This window comes from Sitophilus oryzae, unplaced genomic scaffold (genome assembly GCF_002938485.1).
Source record: "Sitophilus oryzae breed Bouriz unplaced genomic scaffold, Soryzae_2.0 scaffold_1442_pilon_pilon, whole genome shotgun sequence".
Taxonomy (NCBI): domain Eukaryota; kingdom Metazoa; phylum Arthropoda; class Insecta; order Coleoptera; family Curculionidae; genus Sitophilus; species Sitophilus oryzae.
Genome location: NW_022146107.1, coordinates 5007699 through 5021169, shown reverse-complemented (window position 1 = coordinate 5021169; position 13471 = coordinate 5007699). Strand labels below are relative to the sequence as shown.

The following is a 13471-nucleotide window of genomic DNA, read 5'->3' as shown; positions in this document are numbered from 1 at the left end:
AAATGAAAGCAGCGTGTATGAATTTTATTTTAACCAGCTGTAAATAGAACGGCCTAGTTATTTGAACACACAGTTTGGAGATTTTAATCTAGTTTATCTTTAGTTTTGTTTGAATTTAGATATCAAAATTTTATGGTAAGTCGTGTTAAGGCTTTTAATTTCTTGTTTATTTTTGCAGTTATTGTTTTATATCATCTAGTAACTACTTTAAACCAGATTCAATTTACTTTACGAGCGCAAACTTTGTCAATTGTACCTAAAATACAATATAAAGAATAACATTTAACTGTTTAAGTGTGTAGTTACAGTAAAACCTTCCCAAAATTAGCATAACTAGTTAAAACACTACAATTTTCAGTGCACGATGTCTAGTACCAATCAGTTCCAAAGTATAGAACACATTTTAAAAAACAGTTTAAATGATGAAGACTATGCAAAAGTTAGACAAGTACTATACGGAAATGCTACACCGTAAGTAAATATACAGGGTGAATCTTAAATAAGTGCATTTTTTTTAGCGGTAGTAAAAACGTTTTTGTCGCGAATTTTTTTTTTTAAATTTGGATTTTTTTTAGTTTTTAGTTAAAAAACATAATTTCTTGATAATTATGATAAAATTTACAAGAAAGAACACCCAGAAAAGATAAAGCGGTTCTTAAAATTTAAGCAAAATTAATTTTTTATTGGAAATTTTCAAAGTAAAATAACTCGGAGATTTTGGACTTATTTAAATAACGGTAAAGAGAAAATATCTTTCTTTTATCGAGATCTACCAACCCTGAAAATATTTGCACTTCTTTGAGACTCACCCTGTATACACATGATAACACAGGGAATAAAAAAAAACATTAATCTTTTATCAATCTATCATAGAGAAATTGAGATTCCAACCCTAATTCAAGATACAGCAGAGTCTTATGACATAGAACTGAAAGCTTACAGTATTCCAGCCTTGGCAGAACAAACTAGGCCTGTTCGTGCAGTTAGAATAGGCTTATTTCAGGTAGTTATACAGGGTGTTTGAAAAAAGCACAGCCAAATTTCAGGTGAGTGATTCCATATCAAAAAATATGAAAAAAACTATAAACATGGGTACACCCACCTGTATCTTTAAAACTACGCATTCCCGGATTGTATGTTTATAGGATTTTTTTTCATATTTTTTGATGAAAAATCACCCCCTCAGATTTCGCTGTGCATTTTTCACATACCCTGTATCTATTTTTAGTTGAGTATATCAATAAATATGGTACCTATTTACTTATTTATATATTTTTAGCACCAAACACCCTTACCAACGAACTCAAAAATTTCGGAAATGCATAATGCCATGCAAAAATTAGCTGTGAAAGCCATTCACCTCGCTAGCAATTTAGGAGTTAATGTCTTCTGCTTTCAGGAGGCTTGGAGTAAGTTAATATATACAGTGTGTCCAAAAATATATGAGCCGCATATAGGAAAAAAATATCTTAGCTTTCTCGGAATTTTTTATTATACATACACAACATTGTAGTCAAATGATTGGATTTTTAGAAATTGTAAGTGATGGTATCGTTGGAGGACTGCCAAAGCTACAATTTAAAATTATTTTCAAAAGGAACAGAGTGTCCCAAATAAAAAAAAATATCAAAGTTGTATTTTTTTAAATGGAACGCCCTGTATATTATTACATTTTTAGTTTCTACTATTAAAATAAAGGTAAATTTAATTAAGGTTTACCGCACTTTAATCTTACCGTTTTTGAAATATTTTCGATTTTGAATTACAGAACAATTTCAATGCTTCATTTGTCTAGGCGTATTTAACTTTTTAAAACCAAATATTGTACTGAAATTTTTCTGCCTACTAAATTTTGTATTGCAATAGTAAAAATATTACTACCTTGTACAGAGTGTCTAAAAATTTATATTAAATAATTACTAGCTTAAATGGTAATAACTTGTTTAATTTAAATGGAACACCCTATATATTTTACGTGAATGAGATGCACAATTTAATTGTCTATTAAATTGTAATACGCCATTTTTTACCTGTCTCTGCAAGTTTTCGTAGAAAATGCATTTTCTTATAATTTAGACCTCAATTATCAATATACCCATGGAATACGGAATATTGACATAATATACAGGGTGAGTCTTATTGAAATAAGTGCAAATATTTTTAGGGAGGGTATATTTCGACCCCAGGAACACGCCTATGAGGTTTTTGTCACAAAAAAGATGTTGAAAATCGTGAATTTTCTATTTAATTTTCCTGTATATTTTAGAAAACTGCTTGTTAACCACAAATTTTCACACGGTATAATTTCTTAATAAATAATCTTTCGAAAAAAAACGGCGTCTTGGCTTGGAAATGAACATTAATGACATTCCCCATATGATTTTGCACATAAAATGACAGCGATGTTCATTTCATAGCCATCGCTGACGCTTCTTTTTCGCTCATACGCTACTTCAATATTGTCCATTTGAAGTTTGACCGGAAGTGGAGACCTTTTATCAAGAATAAAAGTGTCAAATGCTTTTGGACATACCATAATATATTATAATTTTAAAATTTAATTTTCTCTGAGTCTGTTATTAATATTTTAGATATGCCTTTCGCGTTTTGTACAAGAGAGAAATTCCCTTGGTGTGAATACGCAGAAGAAGCCGAACACGGTCCCACAACCAAGTTTCTACAACAGGTACTTATAACACTCCCGCTATACACGGGGTCCCGTATAAGAATGCACACAGATTACAGGGAGGTCAGAAGCTTTAAAAAAAGACAATAAAAAATCCAGGTCCGTATTTAAAAAAATAAACTTGATGATGGTATCTCGGAAACGAAACGTCACATTGAAAATCTAAGAACACCAACTTGTAGAGCAGGAAAAGTTGCGATGGAATGTGACATTTGTATATAGAGAAAAAATAAAACTAAGTCGGAAAAATTCGGGTTTTCCCAAAATATCTTCGGAAGTAATCGTATTTTTTTGGATTAACATTAATTGTTTAAACATGACGTTGTAGGGTTTAGCAAAACGTAACTTTTTTTCTAGTTTAATCATCTCTGTATCTCTTCTGGTTTACGAGATATTCCTGTAGTGTGCATTCTTATATGTGACCACTGTGTATATATTAATATAAAAAATATAACGGAGCTATTGCATCGGCTGTAGGACATAAACTGTTCAGCCATCGTTCACCATTACGTCATCATTATTTGTCAAATATGAGTTTTACAGTGTGTCTGAGATCAGTTCATATTGTTCAGAAAATTTTAAGTACGTTCCTATATTATCGATTGAGCGAGTTCCGTTTTTTCGGCATTTATACATTTTTTCTTGAGCTCGTCATCAGTACTTTTAATTCCAATCCTTTGGACTGTTGAACTTCTTATTTCTAAAGCATCAGCAACTCGCTATATTATTTTAAAACGCTATCGATTTGTATTTTACAGAGGATAAGATATATAAATAACCTGATCAACCCTGATTTTGGTTAAATCTTTGAGGCATTTTTGCAATAAAAAAATTGAATTTTATTTTACAACAACAATCAAATTTTAATTTTGACATTGATCGATGTCCGTCAATAAAATTATAATCCCAAATCAAATGACAATGACAACTACTAAAAAGAATATGCAGTAATTTACGAAATGCCGTAATGACGTCACCAATCTCTTTGATCTGGTTGGCAAGTGATTGAGAGAGTTCGACAAAATATATGACGTGATTCTGAACGATGGCTGAACATTCTACATATATAACCCGGTATAATATATTCAATTAAATTTTAGCTAGCAAAAGAAAACAATATTGTTATAATTTCACCAATTTTGGAAAGAGATGGGACGCATTCTGACACCATTTGGAATACAGCGGTTGTCATAGATAACCACGGAAACTATCTGGGAAAACACAGAAAGAATCACATACCGCGCGTTGGCGATTTTAACGAATCCACCTATTATTTTGAAGGAAATACCGGACATCCTGTATTTCAAGTAATAAAATATGTATTACATAACATATACTGGGTGTTATTTAAAATTCGACTCTTTTACCGTTATTAATATATAATTTGCCCATTAGGTTGTTTGCTTTGGTTGTTAATTCTTGCAATCAACGCTTCTATCTATATATTTTTACAAAGTTTAATCAGAAATTTGATTTTAGACCGATTATGGAAAAATTGCAATAAATATTTGCTATGGAAGACATCACCCACTAAATTGGTTAGGTTTTGGTCTAAATGGAGCAGAAATTGTATTTAATCCATCCGCTACAGTAAGTACTAAATAACTCTCCGAATATCTAAATCGGAAAGAATTCTTGGCTGTTATGTATGATTCTTTGAATATATAAGAAGACTAAGGAAGGAGCATATCAAAAATCTTAGGTCCACCGCGATAGGCCCCAAATATGGCCGACTTAAATTCCGGTTTATCAGTGCCGTTCTAATTTTATTTAAAAAATGTAAAACTATGATGTAGGGTAGACGTGGGGTAGACCCAATATTTTTTTTTATTTTACGTTGTGAATAAATGTTGGTAGTTATTAAAATTGTTATAAAAATATAAAATTCAAATAAAAATAGATAAGTTATAATAATTATTTATAACCATAAACATCCGATACGCTACTGAAGCAGGTAAGTCAAATTGACGTATCTAAATTCTTTGACATCTAATCTTTGTGCAGCCACACTATCCTAAAAACGGCGTATCGGCGTAACGGTGTAACGACTTTGAATCGATTTCCAGTAATTCTATTGGCTGAAATTTTTGACAGATGAATTTGACAGATAAAATTTCTGACAGATGAATGTTTCAGCCAATAGAATTACTGGAAATATATTCAAGGTCATTACGCCGTTACGCCAATACGCCGTTTTTAGGATAGTGTGGCTGCTCCCTGATATCTAATCTTTGACAAGTAGTAAATAAAAGCAAAAATGCAAGAAAAAATATATAATTAGTTAATTTAAGTGAATTTCATAAATGATCGGTTTACTACACGTATGTATATTATATAGTCACTTACTAGCGAAAAGTTGTTCCATTATTTCACTCGATTTTTGCTACCGCACGCTACACAACCAACTATTTTAGAGTCTTTTTCGATAAATCGCGATAGTGTCACTGTTAATTTAAGTTCTGCCACAATTTCCATCTAGATTTACTACCTTTATACAACTATCAGTAGTAGAATAAATAATAAATAACATAAAATAAGCTCCGTAAAGACTGACAAATCCACAAAATTTCAAATCAAATTCAAATGTGTCAAATGAATCGTCAAACAGAACTGTCAAGGATCCCCACCCTAGAGTGCTTTTTCCGCCCACCATGCATGAATACATGGATAGCATTATGCTCCTTCCTTAGTCTTCTTATTCAAAGGTATGATTGAACGAGACCGAGACGGTACGTCAAGAAACTAAGACCTGCATGATAAGTGCGAATCAAATACGTTTAAAATAAAGTATACGGAGGGTACCGCTTAAATTCCTGTCACGATATTGAAGGATGGCTATAGAATTTCAATGCATTTCCTACATAAGTCTATCCTTGGTTTGTAGGAGGTTTGACTAAACAAGGATGAACCTATGTCTTGAACATTCGACTCGATTTTCTGTCCTCCTTCAATACTGGGACGTAAATCCTCTCATTGCTCTTATGGGGAGGCCGTCGTATATTTTATTTAAACGTATTTGGTGCGAATAGAGCTTCATGCATTTTTTTACTAGGTACATAAAATAAATCAAAAATCACTAATTTAGGTGGGTGATTTGAGTGAACCTTTATGGGGCATTGAAGCTAGAAACGCTGCTATAGCAAACGGCTATTTTACCTGTGCAATTAACAGAGTAGGCACTGAGATTTTCGAAAACGAATTTACGTCAGGTAATGGAAAACCGGCTCACAAGGATTTCGGACATTTTTATGGTTCGAGTTACGTAACAGCCCCCAATGGATCCAGAACGCCGGTAAGTTTTATACATGGTAAATTCTGAATACCAGGTGCGTCTCAAAAGTGGAACAACCGCCATAGATCAGCAATTTAGAGACGTGGCTGGCCGCTTCGGCTTGGGCAGCAGAAATGAGCGAGGAGAATGAATGCTCCAGTTCTGCCAGAAACACAATCTAACAATAACAAACACCCTATTTCATCACCATGTCAGGCGACTGGACACTTGGAAGTCTCCTGGGGACCGATACAGAAATCAAATTGACTATATCATGGTTAGATCTCGCTGGAAGTCGTCCATACTAAACTGCAAAACATACCCTGGTGCTGAATGCGGGTCGGATCACCAACTGCTAGTAATGCAATTTAGATTACGTCTAAAGAATATCCGTAAACCACAAACAAAAGCTGCAATTACGGACGCTACTAAAGAGATGTTCCAACGGGAAATACAGCAAAAAGTAGCTAACGATGTTAATAACATCATGAATATACAAGACCCAGACCTAGAATGGGAAAACGTTAAAAGTCTCATGAAAGAAACAGCAGATTCAATTATATCCAGAAGTCATAACACAAAACGACCCAATAAACACTGGATAACACAAAGAACTCTCGACACAATCGAGGAACGGAAAGAAATAAAAAGGAAAGGGTTAACAACACAAAATTCTAAAGAAACCTACAGAAGATTGTGCAAGAAGATCCAGGAACAATGCAGACAAGATAAAAATAATTACGTAAAGAAAATCTGCAGTGAAATTGAAGAACACCAAAATTCAAACCAAACACGAGATTTATACAAGAAAGTAAGGGAACTCACTCGAAAATTCAAACCTAGAACAACTGCTATCGAGGACGAAAATGGAGAAGTACTGTGGAACAACGAGGACATATTGCAACGATGGAAACAATATTGCGAAGAACTATACTATATAAGGAAGAAGTAGATGTAGTAAACGAAGTTCAAGTACCTCACATAATAAATGAACTGACTGAATGAACTGAAGAAACGACTGACGTCAAAACCCCAGGAACAGACGGTGTCTCAGCTGAAATGATAAAGTTGATAGGGGAGGAAGGTGTGAAAATAGTACATAACATCTGCAATAAAGTATGGCAGTCTCGACAATGACCTAAAGATTGGACTAATTCTGCTTTCATCCCAATTCACAATAAAGGATCCACACAAAAATGCCCGAATTATCGAACAATATCCCTAACGTCACATGCAAGCAAGATATTACTTAGGATAATTGACCGAAGACTTCAGAGGTACTTGACGCCTGAAATACCTCCTGAACAAGCCGGATTCGTGAAAGGAAGAGGCACAAGAAATCAAATATTTAACATACGCCGACTCATAGAGAAATCTCGAGAATTTAGCTCGCCTATGTTCTTGTCTTTTATAAACTACAAGAAGGCTTTCGATTGTGTGAGGTGGAAAAACCTATGGAGGGTTCTGAGCGAAATGGGAGTTCCGAATCGTCTATTGCTTGTGGCTCTTATTAACAATTTATATGACAATAATACTGCAATTGTCAACCTAGATAACAAAACGTCGAAACCTTTCAAAGCTAGAAAAGGGGTACGCCAGGGCTGTATACTGTCACCCAGATTGTTTAATGCCTATGGCGAATACATCATCAGACGTGCTTTGGAGGGCCAGGAAGGAGGAATCCTAGTCAACGGTAAAATCCTAAACAACCTCAGGTACGCGGACGATACCACCCTGATAGCGAAAAGTGAAGAAGAAATGGCCCGGTTGCTGAAAAGAGTTACCATCGACAGCAATAGTCTTGGTCTAGAAATAAACACTGATAAAACCAAACTCATTCTGATTGATAGAAGTGGTGCAGTTCGATTACACAGCCTCCTCTCTAATATAGAAAGAATAGATCAATTTATATACTTAGGGTCTTTAATAACAAATAATGGGGGCTGTGAAGCAGAGATAAGAAGGCGTATAGCAATGGCATGGGCGGCTATGATGAGCCTAGGAAAAATATGGGCAGATAGGAACATAACCAAAAACACCCATAAGACCCTTGTTCGATCTTTGGTGTTCTCCATATTCCTATACGGGTCTGAGTCATGGACCGCCAAGAGCGCTGATAGACACAGTATAGCTGCATTTGAGATGTGGTGCTGGAGGAGAATGCTCCGTATCCCATGGACAGCTCGAAGAACAAACCAGGCAATTCTTAATGAACTCGGTATCACAGATCGATTATCCAACATCTGCCGTAGACGCATCCTGCAATACTTCGGTCATATCACTCGCACAGGTGAAGACAACCTTGAAAAAATCATAGTACAAGGCAAAGTAGAAGGTCGAAGACCCAGAGGACGATCACCATCGAGATGGCTTGACCAAATAGCAAATATTACAGGTCAGCCATTTCAATCAGGCGGAAGATCGCCAACGATGGAAGATCAAAATCACCAACTGCACATAGCCATAATGTCACGATTCTTCAGACACGAAGAGACGACGAAGAAGAAGACTAACATACCAAATCTCGTTTTTTTATCTGAAAAAATAAAAAAGTTATAGGGGATGAGCCAAGAACGGTAAACTAATAGGGTTGCTCATCCTCATAAGACGTACGTTTGCCTCTTCCCGCGCTTCAGCTGACAGTTGTGACGTCATTGTAGTCCTTGTCAAAGCCTTGCCACGGCCTTGTCATGATAGTGTGTATTATTAGTTGCCTATGGTAAACTTATAAAAATAACAGCTGAGAAATTTTGAGTTAATTATTTTGTCAATTTTAAATGTGAAAAAGGTGTCTTTAAGTTTTTAAAGCTATAGAGTGTCTAAATACGTTCATTTTGTGTTGTGGATTGTGACAAAGTGCTTACTAAGTGCCCACGATATTGTTTATTAATTATTTTAAAGCAAAATATGGAAGTACTCTAAAAAGAATGCTTGCAAAAGGTGATACACTGGGAACTGCTGTTCTTAAAAATGCATTATCCGAGTATTTAATACGATTTATACAGTTAATTTTCTATACTGCATACATATAAGGTGTTTAAATAAATAAACTAAATAATGAACGTTTTGCAGTCGGCAACCAATAATGCACGTGTGTATTATTGGTTGCCGGATAAGGACTAAATAACCATGACAAGGACTACAATGACGTCACAAAGCGAGTAGTTTTCGCATGCACCTGGCGGACACTTTTGGCTGAATGAGCAGTCCTATTACGTTAACTGTTCTTGGGGATGAGCCACTTTTGAGACGCACCCGGTATATTTAAATTTTTGCAATAATTTATCGAATATTGTGCTTACAGGTGCTTATAAAAGTATTACAAATATTACGTTAACAATTAACAAAACTATAAAAAGTCAATTTTGTTAAGCGGAAACATCGATTTTTCGTTTTTTAGTTTTTATAGTCAATAATAAAGATAACTTTGTTAAAATTCTTATTTTTACTGAATTTAGGGTCTATCACGAACAAGAAATGGACTTCTTGTTACTGAAGTTGATTTAAACATGTGCAGACAAGCTAAAGATACTTGGGGATTTCAGGTATATTTTGTAATATACTTAAATATTAATTTAGTTTTAAATACTAAAAGATTTTATTTATTTCAGATGACCCAAAGATTAGATATGTACGCAAAACTATTATCGGAAGCATCAGATCATCATTTTGTCCCTCAGATAATTAAAAAGTGATGATATAAACTGATTTTATATATTTTTTTAATTAACTTTTCTTTGACCAATCTAATATATTTTTTATTTATAGGGTTCTTGGCTTTTGGTCAATATTAAACTTTTTCTGGGTTTAGGAAGTGTTTATTATATAACTAACGTTTCGGTCCAGTTTTAACTAACATTAAACTCAACATATTTCCAATACAAAAACAATTTTTACAAACAAATCGAGGGTTGCGCAATGGGATCATCCATCTCTAGTGTAATAGCCCAACTCGTTATGGAAAATCTAGAGGAATCTGTATTAAAAAAATTTAAATTTAAAATACCGTTATACTATCGTTATGTAGATGATTGTATTATGCTAATTCCTAAAGAAAAAAATGAATACGTTCTGAAGGAATTTAATGCATTGCACAAACGAATCCAGTTCACCATCGAAACACAAAAAGATAATTCAATCAGTTTTTTAGACACCATAATCTATAATACCCAGGGAACTCTAAAAACTATGGTGGTACACTAAAAAAACATGGTCCTCCAGATATCTGAACTATAATTCAAACCACCCAAAAAAACAAAAAAAATCAGTTATCATAGGTCTCACTGATAGAGCGATATCATTATCTGACCCGGAATACAGGGAAAATGCAATAAAAAAAAGCAAAAGATGCACTAATTTTAAATAATTACCCCACTCAGCTTATAAACAAAACATTTAAACAAAGAATTCACAAATATTATAATTCTGATACAAAAATTAAACAAAAAATAAACAAAAAATTCTTACCAATACCATTATAGAAGGCTTATCCCATCAACTAAAAGGTCTATTTAAAACAGATCAGTCATAAATATGACCAAAAAAAACATTACAGCACTTGTTACTCACGAAAAAAATAATAATCACACCTTTGATTACAATAAAACAAGAATTTTAAACACCGAAATTAATTTGAAAAAACGAGAATTCCTTGAAATGATTCAGATACAAAAAAACAAAAATGCAATTAACGAAAAAAAGACGTCGATAAGCTAAGTAGAATATACACACCAATCTTGTAAATAGAAACGCTTCAGTACAGAAAATACATTGAGCCGGCCATCACAATTTATTAAAATTTTAAACTGTATATGTTAATTATTGTGTCATGTGGGTGATATTGTATGAGTATAATTTTAAGTTAAATGTAATGTGTTATCACCTGTTATTTTATGCACTCATGTTTTAATACAAGTTTGACGAAGGAAATGTACATTTTGTGGTAAGTTTTATTTATATTTTTTTTACACAGTTGTAGTTTGATAATATCGTATTGTAGGTTTTGAAAAAGGTTAAAACTGGACCGAAATGTTAGTTATATAATAAACACTTCCTAAACCCAGAAAAAGTTTAATATTGACCAAAAGCCAAGAACCCTATAAATAAAAAAAAACTGATTTTATATTATATGTACATTTATACTTTTATACAACATCTAACACGCTAGTACAAATTGCTTAAAAAATCATCAAAATCAGCCCGCAAGAACAAGATATTATCATTGAAATGTAAATACAAACAAAATGAACTATACATTTTATATAGAAAATATATATTTTACTTACTGTGTTTCGTTTACATTATTATATTTTTTACTAATATTTAAAGCAGCTCTATAGAGCTGGCTGTTAATTATCCTCAAACGAATGTTCTCTTCCTCCAACCTTTTTCGCGACGTTTCTTTCTCCACACAGGTTTCATCATCAGAAAATTCGATATCTTCAGTCTGAACGTTCGAAACAGTCCATTCTTCTGAATCTAGATTCAAACTCCTTTGTAGAGGTTTAAAAATGATTTCTGGCTTGAGAACTTGCTCAAAAAAGTTGGAATATTTTGGCAAAAACCTTAAATTGGTTATAGGAGCTTTATGTTCGATGGTTTGCAATATTTGTCTACTTAAAATATCCCAAGTATAAACAAAATTATCTTGTGAACCGCTAGCTAGAACAGTGTTCTTCGAATTCAGAGCTAGAGCAACAATTTTTTCTTTATGCCCCATAAATTCGTTTTCAATCGTTTTTTCTACATGGTGCGTCAAATTTCTGGCCGGATTTTTGAGGTTATAATATTTAATCAAGCCTTTATTTGTTCCTATGTATAGTTTCCAACAGGGTGAGTCAAATACTATACTCGTGAGCGATTCAGTAAAAACCAGTCTTAGAAGAAGCTCACCTGTTGATAAATTATATAGGCAACCAGTTTGGTCCACGGAACATGTAGCAACACGAGAATGCCTTCCGAAAACTCCTAAAAATGACATATGTATGATACAAGCAAAAAATGTGTACCCTTCTTATTACGTACCTATGTGGACATCCCTAATAGGCATTGTATGGTCATTTTTGGTATATTTTGGTTCAACTTGCCCACTGAACAGATTATTATGTATAGCAATTAAATCTGCGAGGAAATACACAACCTAAGATTTCTTTTTGTTAAAACAGTTATAAATATTATTAAAGATATTTTTATATTACCAAAATGCCATCTTCTCCACTAACAACCACATATACACTGTCACTAGAAAACTTTAGACAAGTGATGGGTTGATAGTGTCGCTGTTGTACAGAGAGTAACTTTCCTGAAGCGATTAACCAAATATATAACCTTGTATCGATTGCAACAGCCAAGTACGTATTTCTCGGACATACTGCAAGACATGTAGCGGGTCCAGGTAGAATTAATCTATAAAAAACTATATATTTAATATATTCCTTCTTACTTAAAATATGTTATATTGCAATACTTTATACTCTTATCAATTTCTTGACTATTAAGTGGCCAAACATGTAATAAAGGTTTAGTTGCTTCACTGCTTAAAATATAAGACTGTCCAACAACTTCCAAAGCTTTTGGTGATACAACACCGCCGTTTTTATAAAATTTAAGAACATTTTTCGTGTTATAATCCCATAAGCAAGCTGAGTACTGTTGGGCTGTTTGTGAAGATGTTAGTAATATGTCTTCTACGACCATTTTTGAATTAACTAGACGTCTTTACTGAATGATAAACTCTTCGATGCTTATTAAACTTCGTTTAGATCCACGAATCAATACACTTTTCTATGAAAATAATAAGAAATTAAACTGGAAAATCATCTGAAAAATGCCGCAAAAAAATTTTAGGTTATATTTTTTCTAGGTTATATACAGCCAGGATGGCCAATAATATACAAAAATTCAATGTCAAATTAAAAGTCTCTAAAATGTCCCTAAAAAGTAGGGAGGAGAATTATCGATAGTTAACCGCTGATTTATTGTATTAAATTTGGTATTAAATAATTTTTAGGATTGAAATAGTTATTCTGTGGGGAGAAATTAAAAAAAATCACACACAAAAAAGTATAATTATTATTTATTGATTTCTTAGATTAGAAATTCATTCCAAAAAACAAATATAAATAAGTTAAAAAGATTATAAATAAATAAATTGTTATAAATGACTTTTTGTAATTACTTTCAACGATGATCGAAAAAAAAACCGCGTCAAGTTAGATCGGATTTTGATTTTCCCAGCCAACTCTGACGCCATTTTTTTTTCGATCGTATCGTATAGAGTACTTTTTAGTGTAAATTACGTAAGATACATATTCTTTTAAGTATTAACAATATTACTATAGTTTTAATTTAGGCACTAAGAAGTATAAGATAACATTTTGGCACCTATTGCACATTATATTTATTTAGCACATTTAATAATATATTTATATAATAACGCTGATAAAAAGCTCAGATAGAAAAATAAGTGTATATGAACAAGGCAATTCTACATCACTAAAAGTTGTTTTTTTCCA

The 13471-nt window shown here is 33.0% G+C and overlaps 2 protein-coding genes across 3 annotated transcripts; one reads left to right on the top strand and one right to left on the bottom strand.

Annotated features, from left to right (window-relative positions):
• Nucleotides 1-11243, top strand: LOC115877112 (beta-ureidopropionase). 2 transcript variants are annotated; one of them, XM_030893215.1, is made up of 11 exons: nt 1-135; nt 359-471; nt 874-1003; nt 1280-1409; nt 2592-2686; nt 3787-3993; nt 4166-4276; nt 5772-5978; nt 9416-9502; nt 9569-9671; nt 11081-11243. In XM_030893215.1, the coding sequence occupies exons 1-10, from the start codon at nt 133-135 to the stop codon at nt 9650-9652; spliced, it is 1167 nt and encodes a 388-aa protein (XP_030749075.1). In that variant the 5' UTR covers nt 1-132; the 3' UTR covers nt 9653-9671; nt 11081-11243. The 2 variants fall into 2 exon arrangements, with proteins under 2 accessions (XP_030749075.1, XP_030749076.1); XM_030893216.1 differs by lacking the exons at nt 1-135; nt 11081-11243 and adding an exon at nt 193-307 and having other exon boundaries at nt 9569-10645.
• Nucleotides 11212-12818, bottom strand: LOC115877111 (WD repeat-containing protein 18). Its single transcript, XM_030893214.1, has 4 exons — nt 12424-12818; nt 12155-12362; nt 11982-12096; nt 11212-11924 (listed from the first exon to the last, which is right to left on the bottom strand). Exons 1-4 carry the CDS (start codon nt 12651-12653, stop codon nt 11239-11241), a joined length of 1239 nt encoding a protein of 412 aa, XP_030749074.1. The 5' UTR covers nt 12654-12818; the 3' UTR covers nt 11212-11238.
• Between the last annotated feature and the right edge of the window lie 653 nt (nt 12819-13471).

Bases quoted from the DNA above. Each gene is read 5' to 3' on its own strand.
- LOC115877112 (XM_030893215.1), top strand. The intron at 1,410-2,591 runs GTAAGTTAATAT...TTAATATTTTAG, and splicing joins CTGCTTTCAGGAGGCTTGGA to ATATGCCTTTCGCGTTTTGT. The intron at 3,994-4,165 runs GTAATAAAATAT...ATTTGATTTTAG, and splicing joins CCGGACATCCTGTATTTCAA to ACCGATTATGGAAAAATTGC.
- LOC115877111 (XM_030893214.1), bottom strand. From the start codon at position 12,653: ATGGTCGTAGAAGACATATTACTAACATCTTCACAAACAGCCCAACAG. The intron at 12,363-12,423 runs GTATTGCAATAT...AGTTTTTTATAG, and splicing joins GAAATTGATAAGAGTATAAA to ATTAATTCTACCTGGACCCG. The intron at 12,097-12,154 runs GTAATATAAAAA...AAGAAATCTTAG, and splicing joins GTGGAGAAGATGGCATTTTG to GTTGTGTATTTCCTCGCAGA.